The following is a 19,234-nucleotide window of genomic DNA, read 5'->3' as shown; positions in this document are numbered from 1 at the left end:
TATGCCAATGCATCCTGATCTCCATCATTTTTTAAATGCATATCAACCGCAATCACACAACAATACATAAATGCACTGGCAATTTGCAAACACTACATCCTTCTGTTGCCATTTATAACAATCGCCTACAAACTATACATTAAACTTGGGTTCTCATTCTAAACCATAAAGACACAGCTTTCCTTTAATTACATATTGATATTGTTACAAGATTTGGCACCCTCTTGTTGTATGTGGTTAGCATTACAATTGAGATAGCTTGCGTGTAATGGTTATTTATAGTGTTATAACTTATTGGCCTGCCCCAAAGGGGTGAGGCCTTAGTGATGCCTTCCCTTTTTGGTAATGAAACATGGAAGTTTTATTTTTATTTGTTTGCCCAAAATTAGATAATCTTCTATTGGTAGATAAAGATGGAATATTGCATGATGACTTTGCTGTGTGAGAGAGAGAGAGAGAGAGAGAGAGAGAGAGAGAGAGAGAGAGAGTCCCTCTGCGTAAAGGGAATGATTATAAGTATGCATGCACTTTTTTTTTAATAAAATTTAGGAATCGAAGGAAATCCCCTGTGGAGCTTGGAAGGAAAGTCTCTCTCTCTCTCTCTCTCTCTCTCTCTCTCTCTCTCTCTCTCTCAGCCTCTCCCAAAGGACTTTAGCAGGGCTTCAAGCCATGAGTACAGAACGATCTCTCTCTCTCTCTCTCTCTCTCTCTCTCTCTCTCTCTCTCTCTCTGGCTCGCGCAGGTGCGCAAGGAGAAGGCGACAAGGGGAGGGGTAAAAGGGTCCGATATGAAATACAATTTCTTTTGAATTGTGCAAGAGAGAGAGAGAGAGAGAGGTCGCATTTATTAATTAGTAGATTTACTGCCCTCTGTTACGTGGCTTCCACCCCACCCACCTGCTGCACCATGCACAAAGTACCTGTGCTCAATTTCCTCCTCGCTCTCTCCCTCCTTGCTCCACCTCCACCCTTTGCCTCAACAACGTTCTCCTCAACCTCCAACTCTTCTTTGTGCCTTGGCTCTGCAATCCTCAAAGCCGTCACAAACATGTTCAAGACAGATGCGGCCTAAATCTGTTCAAGTTAATTTGTTTTTTATATTGCCATGCTAAGGATAATCTCCTAGTTCTTTGCAAGTTTAAACCATGGCTCCAATAGTGGGATCATTAACGGTTGGGATGACAAAGAGACGGGAATCTCGAGTTGAAGCAAAGGATCGATGCTGCTGGTTTAGGACTGTGACAACTGACATTCTTGTCCACAAAGCATTTGGGAGTAGTTTTGCAGTTAACGTCACTAGCTTTTGCACAAGAGCAAGGTGTGTTTGTGCATTGTTTATGGTCTCAACATAATACGTGAGCACGGTAGGAATATTAAGTGACCTTTGTTTGGGTCGTAGAAAATGCTCATTCTTGTTGTTACTCTTTTGCAGGTAGATATGGTTATGAATGAGACTCTAACATTGTACCCTTAAGTTGTGGTAGTGTTCAGGCAGGTAGACACTGACATAAAATTGGGGGAGACATTACATCCTAAGCGATTTGAAGAGGGCATTTCAAAGGCTTGCAAAGTGCCTGGGACATATTTTCCATTTTCATTTGGGCCATGAAATTGCATAGGCCAGCTGTTTGCCAAAATATTGAGGCCAAGATGGTGGTTGCAACCATCTTGCAATGCTACCATTTTCACTTGTGTCCGTAGTGCAAGCATGCCTCCACTCTTGTTCTTACGACAATGCCAGAATTTGGAATGCCCATACTTTTTAAAAACCTTAAGTAACTAGCTTGTACATCTTAGCATATCGTATTAACAGCTTGTGCCCACTTGTACACATGAAAATACATCGAAGTTCATAAAGAAAGTTTTTGAAAATTCTACGTTATGTCCCGAGTATGTGAGCTTCTCCTTTGTCTGTTCACTCACATTGAAAATATGATGGTTTATGTCATAAAAACTAATATCTAAGTCTCCCAAATGATTTTCTCATGTTAAACTGATCATTTAATATGGGGAGGTACCAGGAGAGTAAAAGTTAGAATATTGGTAAGGCTGCCATACCGGTTTCAGCAGGGATCCAAAGGAGGGAAAATAGGGATCCAAAGGGGGACAGTCTGCAAAAGAGCAATGTGCATCAATGGAGCTTAAAATACCTAAGGTTCAGCTCCATTAAGACTTCCATAGGCTAAGGTTTCAAAAGTTAATTAAAAAGGCCAATGGCCAAAAGTGGGAAAATTGGATGGTTATGGGAAGACTAAAAAGTCTTCCCACATCCCTAGGAAGGAGGGGGCGAGCAAAGGTAGGGGAAGAGAGAGAAATACACACACAAACACACTCCCAAGCTCTCCCTTTATACAAAGGGAATAACGGACACGGGGGGGGGGGCTCGAAGTCTACATATGTATCTATATATACACACACATGCGCGCGCTTTACCATGGCCGCCAACAAAAGCGAGAGCCATTATAATTTATTTTCTTCATGTAACAAACTTGGGACGCCCCAAGTCAAGATTCTACCATGACACAGCAGAGATTCACTTCAAAACAGTTCACAATTCACAATTAGGTCGACACGGCCCGGCGTAGTTCCGTGCCAAGAGGTATTGGCCCCGAAGACTAGCGAAGGGATGCCCAAAAGCAGAGCCTTAAAAGCAATAATTGAAAAGCTTATCACTCAAAAGCAATTGTCCAAAAAACTGCCAACCAAAACAGCCAGCGCACTTTACGGAATTTTGTATTGTTATGCCACGTCAACAGTCAACACTATTTGCAGCAATCCGTACTGCAGTCAACATAAATAGCGGCCGTCCGTACAGCAACCACGTCAACAATATTTTGCGCTTTGTTTTCAGCCTAGTGCCCCTTACTGGCCCCTCGGCAATTATCCATAAGTTGGAACAACTTAGCAATGATGCCACATCATTAGTTTGTGACATACCCTCCTCTTGAAAGAATTGTAATCGCCCCTGGAAAACAGACAAAGGCCATAAACTGTCTTAGCAGACACTGACTATTAGTACTGACGCACTAGACACAACACATCTAGCACATGTACCAATCGAAAGCCACATCACCGAACATCACAGGACATCACTTGACATCACAGGACATCACATGACAAATCACATTCAAATTCATTCCCAATCTCAGACCATGATTATCGGCAACGTATTTAGCAATCATATCTAGATCTAGTCGGGACATCACAGATGCCCGATTAACTAATCCTTATTGCAATCATGTCTATAGCGATAAAATGCTGCACTCATTTTGTCTTTCATTTCATGCACTCAAACAAGTCAAGTACAAATCAATCAATATCATTTTCATATTTGGGAATTCCAGTTCATAAAGTCCTACAGCGGAATATTGTCAGCCCAGCAGTATCCTAAAACCCAAAGGGTAATCAGTGACTCTATATCAAAAATCGGGGTAATCTGTTGACAAAGGAGCGGAGTGACTCCCCTCTTGTGCATGCCCGCTGTCGTAACAAACTGTTGACATGTCAAAGCCCCGAAGAAGGGAGCCAACTTGAAGATGCCGGCCGAGGGCTTAAACCCTAAGAAGAACAAGTAACATAAGAAGAAGTCCTACCAACTTATGGTGACATAAAGGAAATAAAGCAAGACCCACACACACACACACAAGAAATTGCGTAGCTGTTGATGACGTGGCAGATTTCCAAAAATTACATTGGCTGATGACGTGGCAGGCTGTACGGATTTCCGTAAATTACGTTGGCAGCGTTTTGGCATTGCTTTTGGACCAAAAGCTTTTGAGTTTGAAGGCTTTTTATGTAAAACTGCTTTTGGGGCCTAGGGCCTTTAAATATGAGGCTAGGACTCATTCTCTGGCATGCTTCCTCGAGAAGGTGCAGAGTCTCGAGTACCGGCTTGTACTGTGTTGATGCAATATAAAGAAATACCGAAAGGGGCGCCAAGAATTGGGGCCAATACGCCATGGGGTGGAATTCCGCCACTCCGTGCCGCGTGTCGTCTCTCTCTCTCTCTCTCTCTCTCTCTCTCTCTCTCTCTCTCTCTCTCTCTCTCTCTCTCATTTAATTCAATTGTTATTGAAGTGCTAAAAGTCTGTTCAGTCTGTTCTTTTCTATTGGCATGTGGTGCATTGACACGTGGTGTCCGTCTTGTGACAGTTGCACTAGATTCACCCATGCTGAAATCCGGATTCTATCGGAGTAGACTATGCTAAACCGAATGCTTCAAGGTAAAGTTCCAAAATCTGAGCAGTATTTGCTATGTCCTCCTCCTCCATCCACTTCGCATCCAATGCAGGGTAGTTCTTGAATTTAACCAAGAACCGCCTAATCACTTTACCTTTAATCTTTCTATCTTTATGTGCCAATATCTGTTCTGGAACGAGTATCTCCTCGCTTTTCTCCACTTTGGGTTGCTCATCTGGCTCCCCATCATCCAGCACATCGCCTTTAAAAGGCTTCAAGAGACTCACATGAAAAGAATTGTAAATTCTCCAAGTATCAGGCAGCTTCAGTCCAAAGGAGACATATCATTTATCTTTTTTTCTATCTGGAAAGGTCCATAGTATCTCATGCTAAGCTTTGGAAAAAACCACTCCTTTCCCTTTTTCTTTCTCAGACGTGCCTTCTCAAATTGTAAGAGCACCCAATCGTCTTCCTTTAATTTCAAATCGCGACGGTGTCGATCTGCGACCTTCTTTTGTCTTTCCTGAGATTTTGCTAAAGCCTCCCTGACCTTGGCAAACGCAATGTCAAAGTCCCTCGTGTACTGGTCGGCTTCAAAAATCTTATCTTTCATGCTTAGGAAGGGTGGAACCTTCGTGGCACCTTCAATAATCTCAAATGGCGCCTTCCCCATCGAAGAGTGGATCGTGTTATTGTAGGCAAATTCCACCAAGGGCAAAGACTTTTCTCATTGAGTCTTCTGATACGAGATGTAAGACTGCAATAAATCCAATACGATTGAAGTTGCAATCTCCGATTCCCCATCTGTCTGCGGGTGGAAAGATGACAAGAACTACAACCGTGTGCCAATGTTCTCCTAAATAGCCTTCCAAAACAAATTCGTGAATCAGGGATCTCTGTCAAAGACTATTGTCTCAAGTATGCCATGTAATCTGAATATCTGGGCAATGAACAATCTTGCTAAATGATCCGGCTTGATTGTTTTCTTCACTGGAATGAATTGAGCTTGCTTGCTAAATCTGTCAATAACAGTCCACATACCATCATGCCCACTCTGTGTCTTCAGGAGATAAAAAATGAAATCCATAGCAATACTTTCCCAAGGGCGGGTGGGAATGGGTAAAGGCAGTAACAATCCTTGTGCTTTATGCCTGTCAAACTTGACCTTCTGGCATACCAAGCAACTGCGTACAAAATCGTCCACATCCTTCTTGAGTCTCGGCCAAAAGAAGTGACGCTCCACACCTTAAAGGTGGTACCAATGCCGCAGTGACCCATCAATGGTGGACAATGGCATTCGGTTGGAGCCTTTTCCCTCAACGGCTGTGTAACGCACAACATCGTTTTCTTCATCAAGTAGCTATCCCGAATGGAATATCCTACTCGTTTTCTTCATCAAGTAGCTATCCCGAATGGAATATTCTACTACTACATCCCCATTCTGTATTCGACTGAATACATCAAAAAAATCTGGATTTGTGGCGTACCGATCGACCATGTTCTCGAAGCTTCTATGATGAATCGCGAAAATAGCCAAGACTAACGGCTTCCGAGACAAAGCATCTGCCACCAAGTTCTTCTATCTCTACACATGGACAATCTGGAAGTGAAACGGTGAGAAGATAATTAAAACCGGCCCGTAGGGCAGTAGGCGTTGGCTTTCACCCGAAATTCTTTACTTTATACACACACACAAAGCACTTTGCAAAGGAGACCTGTAACGGGAATTAACACTTAATCACACACAAGGCTCAGAAGCTAGAATGCTCCGAGCAGAGGCCGACAACCTGTAGGCCCCAAAATTGGCACCCCTTTCGGTATTTCTTTATTCTTTAGGAGGGTAAATTACAAGGTAAGGTCCTGGGAATCCTTCACGTGTATCCACCTAGATACCATTTGATTTGGCCAAATTTCGGCAGCATAACAACCCCAAAACTTGCGCGAAATCAATTCCCCTGCTGGAACTCGCTTGCACTGTCGTATACCCTCTGATTCCTGTCCAAAAACAGTAAATTCAGCACGCTGTATTTACTGGTTTTTGCCCTGTTTTCAGCCCCAAACAGTCCCCTAACTGTCCTTTGCCAGTGGGGCACGATTCCCAATGATCCTGGCGTCCGTATGGCTGAAAAACAGTGAATTTACAGCGCATACACAGCGCTGACTTTGCACCTGTACGGTGAGGTTATGACCCTCACCAGTGCCTGCTTTGGAGCAGCAGTTAGCTACCCCTGTTCCTGCTCAAGGAGGCTCTTGCCTCAGCACAAAAGCATGAACCCACACAACTGTACATCAGTCAAATGAGCAGCCCTCTTGTGGGGCATCACATAACTGCACGTAGGGGAGAAAGAGAGCAGTGTGTAGTGTGCAGGGCATCACTCCTAGCACCACACTGTACATGAGAGGGAAAGGAAGCACTCCATAGCTCTTAACCTGTGACAGGTTGCAAATGAGGCCTCTCCCAGCTTAAAAATCAGCGCCCATTTTTCTGCAAGAGGAAAGTTCACGAAAATGTGACACTTGGCGCATTTTCAAGCATTTTCGCGTTTCGGGTTTGCCGCTTAAAAATATCCTGACCGGTTGCCCAGTTGACTTCGCGGCAGAGTTATAAAATGTTCCCCTAGTCATACCGGAGGTAATGACGCGAACACATTTCACGGCCCAAAATAGCAATTCCCTATTTTTTAGGAGATGCTTCCGTTGGGCTCCCACTGGTCTTCTGACCATCTATCCTCATTGGGACCGCATCCAAAAATGCAATGTGGCCCAACTGTCGGATACTTTTTGTTGGTAGTCCCACCTTGACTTTACGCCTTAATTGAGTTCACTTCCTAGTATCCACCAACTTGCTAAGTGCGACGGGGGGACCTATATGATCTTGCTCTGAGCCTAGACATCCTCTTACCATACGAATTCCAGTGCCGACCACTTCCCGTCTACGAGTGGATCTACCGTTCACATTGGCCATACAATGTCCGACCGTTTGCTACTTCAAAAAGAGGGTCTTAAACAAATAAAATAAACCCCATTGGAAAGAAACCAACAACCAAGGTTAGCAGTTGCCACATCTCTGTGACATGGTTAATAACTGCCACGTCCTCGTGACAATAATAGCCCACCGCATCTGCTTTTCTGAAAGCTGCTTCTGTGACAAGAAGTAGCGTAAACTCTGATGATCAGTGAAGACCGTAAAATCGGCTCTAAGTGGGTAATGTCACCACTGAGTAAGAGCGTGGATAACCGCCAAAAGCTCTTTCTCATAAATCCGTGCTGTCAATTTTCGGCCTTGAAAACAATCGGCTCTCATAGGCAATGACATGGCCTTCTTGCATTTAGACCGCACCCAGACTACGACCACAAGCATCACAATATACTTCGAATGACTTTTGCAAATCCGGCAAAGTCAAAATTGGTCCCGTAGTCAATTTCTCTTTCAAAGTCTGAAAGGTAGTCACCTCTGTGGGTCCCCACGAGAAAGGGACTCCTTTTTGTGTCAAGATATGCAAAGGGGAAGCAACCTCTGCAAATTTTCTAATGAACCGCCGATAGTAAGAACATAAGCCCAAAAAGCTTCTTACTTCATGACCATTCTTCAAATCGGGCCAATCACGTATAGTCTCAATCTTGGCCGGTTCCATCAGTACTCCTGTTGCTGAGATGATGTGTCCCAAAAAGTGTATCTCCGGTAAGAAAAATTCACTCTTCTTGGCATTGGTTACTAACTTGTGATCTCGCAATGCCTGAAAGACTCGTAGCAGATGTTGTCTATGTTCTACCTCATCCTTGGAGAAGACTATAATGTCATCAAAGAAAGTGCCAACAAAAGATCTGTACTCTTTGAAAATCCTATCCATCATTCGATTAAAAGTAACTGGAGCATTGCCAAAAGGCATCACCAAAAATTCATATAAACCGAAGCTCGTCCAAAAAGTTGTCTTGTAGACATCTCCTGGCGCGATTCAGATCTGATGATATCCGCTTTTCAAATCGATCCTGCTAAAACAAAAGGATCCATGTAATCTGTCAAGAATATCATCGATCCTCCGAATCGGAAATCTGTTCTTGATGGTGATTTTATTGAGAGCTCTATAATCAATGCACATTCTCCAAGATCCATCTTTCTTTAAAACCAACAACACCGGAGAGCAATAGGGTGAAGTACTCGGCTGGATAAGACCCTTTTCCAAGAGGTCTTTCACTTGGTTCATAATCTCTTCATTTTGGGCTCGGCTCACTCAGTAAGGTGGCCAGTTCGGTGTTGTGCTTCCAGGTATCAGTTCAATAGTATGATCCTCAGGACGAGATGGTGGCAACTCGTCCTGGCAGGCCCTCAGAAAATCAATCGGTATGAGTGTGGAGAAAATCTTGGCGTTCTTTCTCAAGTTCAAACATATTTGTCATGTGTTCATCATTTAACTCTTTCAAATAGATCGAGTAAACAAACAAACTGAATTTCATTTATTTTGAAACGGCCGAAGCCGATACAATAGGGACAGACTCGCCCTTCAATTTCACATCAAGTACAATTTTTCGGCCCTTTTCATTTGCAATGTCGCTTTCTTCGCACGATAATCGACCACGGCGTTGTTCTTATGGTACCAAGGGACTCCAAGGAGGACATCACAACCTTCCAAGGGCATTATGTAAAAGTCCTCGTGCCCCAAATACCCCTGACAATGCAACCGAAGTTTTCCAATGACACGTGTAATGGCTGCATCCCGTCCGGGTGCCGCTAGAACTGTCTTTGCTTGTGGTCCCATCCGATCGGGTGTAATCTCGAGCCGCGCTGCCAATTCAGGTGAAATGAAGTTGGCCTTGGCTCCTCCATCAAAGAAAATCAGGGCTTCTTGATCTTTCACTTTGCCCCAAGCTCGGCAAAATCTGTACTTTCATCAATCGTGCTTGGGTCAGTACCCATGCAATCTGGAACCAGACCTGCTTTCATCTTGCCTTTTCTGCCACGTTTCTCAGCCGCTCTCGAACTCTCTGGCCTGTCTTCATTTTGTTCTTGTTGTGCCTTTTTAGGGGGCACTTCGCGGAGACGTGCCCATGTTCCCCGCAAAACACTTTCCCTCTTTGATGTAGTTGGCCCTCTCTCGAAGAGTGAGCCAGGGTCGTGAAGCCTTGTCTTTCTTTTCTTGGGAACTCTTTCTCTTTCTACTTTCATTATTAGAAGTATGTTGGGTTCTCTGGGTCAAGATCTCATCAAATGGGGTAACTTAGATGGCAAAACCCCGTTTCGCATGACCCATCAATTCTTGAATAGAATTTGATTTTTGTTCTAAGCGGTAGTCTCGGATCTCCGTAAGAAGTCCGCAACAGAACCGCTCAATCTGTTCTTTAAACGAGACCTTCTTAAATGAAGGAGCTGGTAGAAAAGAGCTCCAAAATCTCTCGCAATAAGCGTCCAGAGAATCTCCCTTGGTCATCCGAAGATGATTCCAAGCAGTTCGTACATCTCGTTCGTACTCCCTAGTCAACCAAGAAGAAATAAAAAAGCCTTTTGAATTTCAACCATTTAACTGGAGCCTTCTTTCTCAGTAGAAGGGTGGACCACCACATTCGAGCATTTCCCTTGAAGAAAGATGTAGCCCTCCGAATCTTGGGGTGCTCTGAGTAATGCCCTCCAAAGAAAGCTATATCAAACTGCTGTATGAAGGCCAAAGCCCTCGGAACATCTCGGAATCCAGAAAAAGAGTCAAACTTAGTTGATTGTCCACCTTCTTTGAATTCTCTTACTTTCTTGCTTTTATCTTCGAGGAAGTCATATTGGTTGGCTTTATAAAAATGCTTCTTCTTTGCATAAAACATGTGATCCTCAGAGTGTGAACTATCTAAGGATGAGTCCTCTGTAGAACTGTCAAAAACTAGGCAAAATTTAGGCTTCTTTGCCTTTTTCTTGCCCTTTCCGAAGCTTTGCTTTTTGCTTCGCTTTTTGCCTTTTCTGTCTTCTTCGCTCGAGTCAGAAGAACTGCCAAAAGAAGAAGAAGAAGAAGAACTGGGTAGTCCTTCAAATCATACATGCTTCTTCTGCTTTCTCGCTCATGCAAAGGAAGATTGACGACCCAAATAACCCGGGAAGTCAATTCCTTTCTTATGCTTTTTCTCATGCTTTTTGGATTTGTTGTTTGCGTTTAAAAGCCGGCTAATCTATGTCTGAACCACCTCTTGTAATTCTTTCTCTGTAAACATCCTCGGAAAAGGAGGTTTCTTGATGGCCGGTTTGATGGGTGGTTCTGTGGCCTTCTGTCACTGGGAGTGTACTTCTGCGAGGGATTGCTGAGTCAAAAATTTTACAAATTTTGGATCCTTCGCAATTTAAATCATCTGCTTTGTTGCCTCGTCAACTAATTGTCGACATTCTATCTCTTCAAACTCGAACTGAGTAGGCCGAGGTGGGCCGTACTCTTCCTTTGATTGCTCATGAGAATCTTCTTCGTGATCTCCTCCCGCATTCACAGATGCAAAAGTAGACTGATTTTTGTTGGAATCCATAAGTGCCGCGAGAGAAGAATTGGATTGCCCGGTAGAAGAGAAATGGGCTGCTCTCAGATACCACTATAACAAACTTGGACACCCCATGTTAAAATTCTGCCGCGACACAGCAGAGATTCACTTCAAAACATTTCACAATTCACAATTAGGTCGACACGGCTTGGCGTAGTTCCGTGCCAAGAGGTATTGGCCCCAAAGACTGGCGCCCCTTTTGGTATTTCTTTTTGTATTAATTTGTGTTCAAAGTACAAGAGAGAGGGTAAGTGCTCACTCTCAGACTCTGCGTCCAGATACTCTGAGAAGTGAAGCCCCTGCCCACTAATTTATAAGTACAAGGGATGCCCAAAAGCAAAGCCTCAAAAGCAGTAATTGAAAAGCTTATCACTCAAAAGCCAGCCCAAAAACTGCCAGCCCAGCGCACTTTACGGAATTCCGTACTGTTATGCCACGTCAACAGTCAGCGGTATTCGCGGCAATCTGTACGACAGTCAACGTAAATAGCGGTTGTCCATAAAGCAACCACGTCAGCAATATTTTGCGCTTTATTTTCAGCCTAGTGCCCCTTACTGGGCCTCTCGACAGTTATCCATAACTTGGAACAACTTAGCAATGATGCCACGTCATCAGTTTGTGACACTTCAACACTTGCTGCCAAAAACCCTAGCAATTACAAACTCCCATACTTAATAAAATTTGCTCTAATTCAAGGCTTTTTGGCCTACAACCTCAACGAAAAATCCTTCACATCCTCGAATTTTTTGCCATCGATAACCATTGCAAACTCATCGAAAACACACATGAGATCTCTGAAGTTGACCCATGATGATGGATTCCTACCGAGATTAAAACAATCGTAATGCCGATTGACTCATGAAACTGAGTGTCACAAAATGATGACTTGGCAGTACTGCCCGAACAGAGGGGTGATGACATGGCAGCATGCTGTACGAACAAGCTCCGAATCTGCGCAAGCAAGCCGACATGGCAGACAGTACGAATTTCTGGAATCTGCACCGACGGGCTGATGTGGCAGACAGTATGGATTTCCACGATCTGCGCTGACAGCAACTAACGTGGCCAACAGTACGGAATTTCGTCATTTGCATTGACTGCTTTTTTGGCAGATTTTGGCACCAAATGCTTTTGAGACGGTTTGCTTTTGAGTTTATTGCTTTTGGGGCTCTGCTTTTGGGCATCCCTTGTAATAATAAATAGACCCAAAGGGCCTCACTCTTGAGAGCATCTGGACGCATCTGGATGCAGGGTCTGAGAGCAGAGGACCCTTCGGGTGTTGTACTTTGCTCAAGCATTAATACAAAAAGAAATAATGAAAGGAGCGCCAATCTTTGGGACCAATCTCTTTGGGCACAGAACTACGCCAGGCCGTGGCGACTCAATCGAACTGTGAATTAAGTGTGAAGTATTTTAAAATGATTCTCTCGTGTGTCGCGACAGATTCTCGACTTGGGGTACCCAAGTTTGTTGCACTGAGGATGGGAGTTTGAGCACCAAAAATGCAATTTTCTCGTAGACCAACCTGCTCAAACACTTGTTGATTTCAACCCTATCTTGGTGTTGTACATTTGGACTAATCATCATCGACTCTACAGCCAAGCCAAAATTATTTCGTTTACATACATACATATGTATATATATATACGTATATGTATATGTATATGTATATATATTTTTTCTCTTTACATACATACATACATAGAAGACCTCGTACTTCACATGGATTTAAAAAATTGTTTCTACCTCATTACACAATATAAAGCTAAAGCACGTCGTTAACGAGATTTAATTCGTCAAGGTAGCAAGTGGTATAGGCTTTCACTGATCGTTTTTGAAACTGTCTCGTTCAACTTCAAGCCATTGAACGTGCCAACCACAAGAAAGTACATATCTGGGTTAGCACTGCAGATTGGTGCTGAGGGAGATATATTTGAGTCAAATTCACTGTTAAAAGCTATTAACTTGGCTATTAATACGGAAAAAGAAAGGTGGACATAAACCAAACACTAATCAACCTACTAACACTAGTTGTGGTCCATAACAAGAGAGTTCCTCTCTCTCCTAACTTTGACAAGAACGAGAATCACAGTCGTACCTTCTTCAAAAGACGCAAATTTGACAATTATGCTACACGTTCTTAGCCCCATGGCAACAACAGCCACATGCAGCAGAGACACAACCAGAATCCTTTCAACAATCATCGTCCTGCGGTAACAAAAAGATAAATTGCTTTAAATATTTTCAATTTGGCCACTATGCAGATAAGTACCCAAACAACACTGCTAAGAGAAATGGTCATTCCAATGGCCAACCCAATGGAGTCACACCTAATCCCAACTATTCAATAACAACCATCCAAATGAGGCAACCGTTAACCTCATCGAAAATGTTATTCCCAACAACAATGAAGTTGAAACCAATCACAGTGAAGGATATGATCCCGAATATGATGCCAATGATAAGCCTTTTCCACACAGTTTACTTAAAGTAAAGGATACATCTAAGGGTGAAGATATCACAATTCTCTTAGATGATAATAGTAGTCATAATTTCATCTATGCACGATTGACACAACAACTCTCTCTTTCAGAATTCTCTTCGCCTCAAAAAGTAAAGACTGTTTTTAATAATCAACATTTCAACTGTAAAACTCAAGTCACCGTTGAAGTTTACATTAGTGAATTTACACACACGTATATTAAAAACACGCATATTGACTCTCACCCATGAAAACACGCACATTGACTCTCACCCATGAAAACAAAACCTTCTCCATCCAAATAAAACTTCCACTACTTTGTCACACTCAAGCTAAACAAGCAATTAGAAACACACAAAAAATATACTTAGTGCTTATAAATCAACTTTCTGCTAAAAGTAAAACTCCACATCACTCTACATATGATGACTTCCTCTCACAGTTTAAAGATTGTTTCATGCATGATTTGTCTCCTGAAATACCACCTTCACGTCCTGAAGACCATAAAATTGATATTATACCAAATAGTGAACCTCCTTGCAAAGCACCTTATCGTGTAAACCAAATGCACATAAGGAGATACAAAACCAAAACACCAACTTACTTTACCGAAGACTTATAAGACCTCGAAGTCCACCATATGGTGCTCCAATATTTTGTGTTAAGAAGAAAATGGAACCTTTTATATGTGTAATGACTACAGGGCTCACCATTAAGAATAGGTTTCCTATTCCCAAAGTTCATGGTTTGTTAGACAAACTGAAAAGGACAAACATAATCAATAAAATTGACCTTAAATCAACCACCAAGTCAAAAGGTTTGAGCAAGATGTTTACAACACTGCATTCTAAACACAAACGGCGCACTATGAATTTCTTGTCATACCATTTGGTCTAACAGATGCACCAGCCACGCCACCTGCACTCGTGTGATAAACAGGATTTTTATTGACTATGAGGATTTCGTCATTGTTTTTATTTATAATACTCTGGTGTTCAGTAAATTTGAACAAGAAAATAAAGAACATTTAACACGTGTGTTTTATCTTCTTTCACAAAACCACTTATAAATCCCGAAAAGAGTTCATTTTTTCAACCTGAAATTGAGTATTTGGGGACACATAGTATCGAGAAATGGAATACATGTAGACTCCAAGAAAATTGAAGCTATTCAGTCATTACCTAAACCCACAAATTTACATGAGCTACATTCTTTGATCACTCTTTATAGTTATTATAAAAAGTTTGTTCGTATTTATTAATAAATCTCATTATCTGACTCTCTTGAAAAACAAAACCACTTCTTATGTATAGATATTTACAAGAAAGCTCCTTCATTGCACTCAAGACTGCTTTAACTAATGCACTTGTACAACAATTGCCTGATTTTGATAGACCATTCTTTGTTGTAGTCACTGATGCTAGTGGAAAAGGTATTGGTGCAATTCTTATGTAGAATGACCATCCACTTAATCTAAACCTTCTGAATGAAAGTTCAGTACACAAAGAATTTACTATTGTAGTCCACGCTTTAAAAATTTGAAAACATTATTTAATGGATATTGATTTGATAATCAAAATTGATCAACAAAGTATGAAGTATTTATTATCTCAACCCTTAATAAATCATAGACATATTGAGCAGGCTACTTTTATTCAAAGTTTTCAGCCCAACATTCAATACCAATCTTTGATACTTTCCTGTTGAAAAAAAAAATCGAAACTTTCCAGATCTTCTCGACACTTTTCATCACTCATGGTCCAGTTGATTCTCACACTTCCAAGTGAATGGCTCAACTGAGCGCTTGTGGTCATACCTAAAACAAACCAAGGTCTCACTTGCATAGGAAAGGCTAGATCCATGAAAAGACGATTTCAATCACTAAAATGGTACGGTGAGGTTGAAGTATTACCACACTCAATCCTGATCTTTATGTCTTGATGTTCTTGATGGTCCGTGCCCCCTGATCTCAAGACAAACATCCGAACTGCAGAAGCTCAAATTTGTCACAAATTGTTGGCTAAGCAAACTTTATTTGAAAAGCTTTAGCCGCTTGAGGTGTTTAAGAGGCACCCTTTGAAGAGGAGATTACTGACCAAAAATAGCTTCGTGATCAAAAATAGCAGATAGTTGAGACGACGCTCCAAAAACAACAAATGGTGGACTCGGCGAGTCAAAAATAGCAAGTGGATGAGATGGCGATCCATAACTAGCAAGTGGTGGACTCAACTATCCAAAACTAGCAGGTGGCTAAGATGACGATCCGCGGGTGTTGGACTCAGCAACCCAAAAATAGCAGGTGGCTGATTTGGCAATCCAAAAATAGCACATGGCTAAAGTGGCGAGCCAAAATAGCAGTAGGTGGCCACATTAGCACCTCATGCATGGCAAGTGGACACACGCAGGGCATGCATGGAAAGCGGACAGCAGCCAGTGCACCCATGGAGTCGTAATCTTCAACTCTTCTATGATGCTTATGAGTTAATTCTCTCTTCCTCTCTTATGTAATTCGTCTCTTTCATTCATCTATGAGGTGAATACTCTCTATCTCCCTCTCTATTGCGCTAAAAATTTCAAGTTTGATGTCTGCCTAGCGCGTATCACCAGCTAGTTACAGAGGTATTAAAGGTCAGCTGATTGCTATTCTAAGAATCAGTGACAAAAGCTTCACCTTGCAAGAGTAGGCTGGGCATTTTGCCCGCCCCGGGCTCGCTAAAGTAAAAAAGTAATCTATGAGTAATCCGGTCCGGTTTGGACAGCAAATTTTCAGCAGCTATGGAGAATTGCAAGGATATCAGCAACCATCAAGAGGTGGTGTATCAAGAAGTTAAGAGGTTGAGTTCGAAGCTTTAGAAGAAGAAGATTTGTCCACCATCAGAGACGAGAGGTGCTGCACATGGGTCCTGTTGCCATTGTCTTCAACCATATCCGTCCGACTTCCATTGCCACTTCCAACAACCACCACCACTACAAGATCAAACACCACTAGGCGACCACCACAACCAGAGGCCTCACTCAGATCTTTTGACCCATAAAAATAAGCAGATCAAACTTAATGTTTGATAGAAGAGCGAGTCTGTTCCTCTTTTAGATGGAAATAGACCGAGGCTTTTGCACGTGTTAAGATTACAAAACCGCCTCTTGAAGTACTTTCTCCTATAAGGCCTGAAGTACACCTTGTTCCTATCTCATCTTGTCACAAGTTGCTGATGTGGCACGACCCTAAAGGGGCTAAATGGACAAACCGGCCAAACACATCGAAGCCCTAATCCCTGCGCAAAGATGATGTGGCAGCCTGTAAGCGTAAATTGCAACACATTTCACCAGATGACACGTGGCACGTGGTACGGATGTCTAGAGGGAGACCTAGCCTCAACTTTTGACTACACAACTCAAATGCTTTTGAGGGTGCCCGTTTAGAGACCCTATGTATGTTTAAATATGAGCCAAGGGCTCCCAACTCTGGCACTTGGGTGTCCAAGCTTGTTACACTGGTATCAAAGCCATATGATTCTTCTCCTAGAAAGGATCCACTCCATTTTCTGCAGCACACATGGGTTCTAGTTGTGAATCCAACAAAAACCACACCCCTCCACCGACTACATGGGAGGATGAAGAGCACTCCACCTCCAATGGAAGAACAGAAAAAACTGATAGAGATTCTAACGGGAGCAAGCCTCGTCTCCTCTAATAAGGCACCTTATCAGCACAGGAAAGGTCAGAAGAATAAAATTTTCAGCCAAGTGCCAAGCTTTTGGAGAAAGGCTACATCCAACCAAACGTTTCTTCCTATTGCTCTCCTCTTTTACTTATATAGAAGAGGGATGATTATCCACATTGATTACCGTCAACAATGTATTTTGTGTAAGGCCCTAACCTATAGAATTGGCTCAAATTTCACCGCAGCAGCTAGGCTCTTTCATAAGCTCCATGCAAAAAATATATATATTCTTCTTAGATTCTTCAATGCAATTGTAAATCAAAATGCTAGTCGAAGACAAATAACATGTTCCTGAGTTTCAAAGACAATCATGCATAAGAAGCTCGTTAGCCACTAATAGACTAATCTGAAAATGAAAATGACAGTAATCAAACTGAAAGCCAGGAAAGTACTTGTCCATTGGAAAGCGATGACCATCTGGCAAACTCACGACATTATTATCAGCATAAAAAGCCACCAGACCAACTCCTTTTCCCACTTCCAGTGCTGCCTTCTTGGTATCTGACAGACTTGACTCCTTACTCAGTGTCGTGTAGCACACATGACGCGGAGTAACACCCAAGCAGCTGTTCCTGATAAAGCATGATTGTCAACCGAAAGACCCCAACAAAGCCATAGAAAAGGTACTTGTGTCAGTTTATCATCCTAAATTCTCCTAGGCACCAATGGTAGCAGATTGCACTTGATACCATGTGACAGACACAAAAAGAAAGATGGGAGTATGCAAGAAGGCTAAAATACCAAAATCCCTTGTCCCTAAGGTCATTCTTCTCCAAATTACATAAGCAAAGTGCAAGATTTGTTTAACTCAAACTAATGAGAGAAACGATACAAAATTGAAGATTGGAATGCCTCTTTGTTGGACCTTCACTTTGATGATGCCCGTGAAAGCATGTTGAGCAGAAACTCGATCAAAAAGCAACAAGAGCACACAGCTTTCTTTTTGAGCTGCCCTAGAGACACCATCAGAATTCCTTAATAGGCTACTTCTTATGATACCTTGTCTCGAGACAAAAAGTGAAACTAAATCAGCAGTAGAGACGTGGTACCATTCTCTGCATCAGGTTACATGAGTTTCACAAACCAATACCTTCAAAAGCACCACATTTACAGTTTCATAATGCCTTCATGATACAGTGAATCCTTTCATACTACTGCTGCGTAACCTCTAGAATTACAGATACTACTGAAAGCACGCATAAAAGCCATGTCTGTGTGTGTGTGCGCGCGTGTGCGTGCGCGCGCGCGCGCTCCAGAAGACGGCAACATTGTGACATTACCTGACAACGTGGAATGGCGGAGCCCCATGTTGAGACAGAGGACGAGGCCGACGAGCTACAGTGATGGCAACGGAAGGTCTCGACAGTAGCCCCGAAATCAATGATGCTCTCGTTCTCATCGTTCATTCGTTGGCGTTCACGATGTCACCTCGCACGGAGTTGTGCTATTTGCCAAATTTTTTAAAAAAATGTTATTCAAATTATCGCTCTCTCCTTGCTCCACTTGGCAGTCAATGATTGGTTGCTGATCTGAGCAATTCACGGACGTACTTTGTCGCCTCGCACGGGAGTTGTGCGATTTGCCAAAATAAATAAAAAATGTTCTTCAAATTATCACTCTCTCCTTGCTCCACTTGGCAGTCATTGATTGATTGCTGATCTGAGTAGTTCAAAAATCTATTTGATATTATAAGGGAGAATCGTTTCCAGGTTGTCGACATTGAAAACCTTGCTACCTCAAGCTACAAGAGGTCCATAAAAAATAAAATGGGTAGCTCAATCGTATATTTACTATGGAGCCACCTTAGCCAAGATTCTCTCTCCCCGCCTACTCCCTCTCACCCCCAACAAGAATCCCTCTCTCTCTCTCTCTCTCTCTCTCTCTCTCTCTCTCTCTCTCTCTCTCTCTCTCTCTCTCTCTCTCTCTACAAACAGAGGTGTCGTCGACAATTGAAGGCCCAGGTAGATGTTTAGGGCGACAGGTGGAGGGTGATGGGAGTGCTTGCAAATAGCAACAAGGGTCAGAAGGGGTTGCATCAGCAATGGTTGCATGCATGCGATCAGCAACAACAAGTGGTGACAGGTAGTTATGAACTTCCCGAGAGAGTTGGGTATACCAATGGGGTGCAACTACAAAGAAAACATCGGTGGGTTGTGCATGTGGAGTTGGTGGCAAGGCCAGTGGGGTATTGAAATTGTGGTCTTCGGATGCAAGTGGCATAGGAAGGTGAAGTGTTGCATTGCAATTGAGTGTTTTGAATGTGCAATATGTTTTGGTTTTTGGCTATCGATTTGCTTGAAAACGCTATCTCCATTAAAGCTTTCAGTTCTCTTTTCCCTCACAACGTTT

At 42.5% G+C, this 19,234-nt stretch overlaps 1 protein-coding gene across 4 annotated transcripts in view; it reads right to left on the bottom strand.

Annotated features, from left to right (window-relative positions):
• LOC147438267 (uncharacterized) overlaps nt 1-18,324 on the bottom strand; it is a 49,922-nt gene extending 31,598 nt beyond the window's left edge. For 2 of the 4 annotated variants that reach the window (XR_015184964.1, XM_086487567.1), the window contains exons 1-2: nt 18,166-18,324; nt 17,278-17,457 (exon numbers count right to left, since the gene is read on the bottom strand). Coding sequence is in view for 3 of the 4 variants with exons in the window: in XM_086487567.1 (XP_086343693.1) it covers nt 17,278-17,457; nt 18,166-18,284 (299 nt within the window). In the remaining variant the exon portion in view is untranslated. The remainder of the gene's footprint in view (nt 1-17,277; nt 17,458-18,165) is intronic. The other 2 variants (XM_086487568.1, XM_086487569.1) reach the window with 2 other exon arrangements.
• Between the last annotated feature and the right edge of the window lie 910 nt (nt 18,325-19,234).

This window comes from Adiantum capillus-veneris, chromosome 17 (genome assembly GCF_014529385.1).
Source record: "Adiantum capillus-veneris isolate H3 chromosome 17, ASM1452938v2, whole genome shotgun sequence".
In the NCBI taxonomy this organism is placed as follows: Eukaryota; Viridiplantae; Streptophyta; class Polypodiopsida; order Polypodiales; family Pteridaceae; genus Adiantum; species Adiantum capillus-veneris.
This window is presented reverse-complemented; position numbering and strand designations above follow the sequence as displayed.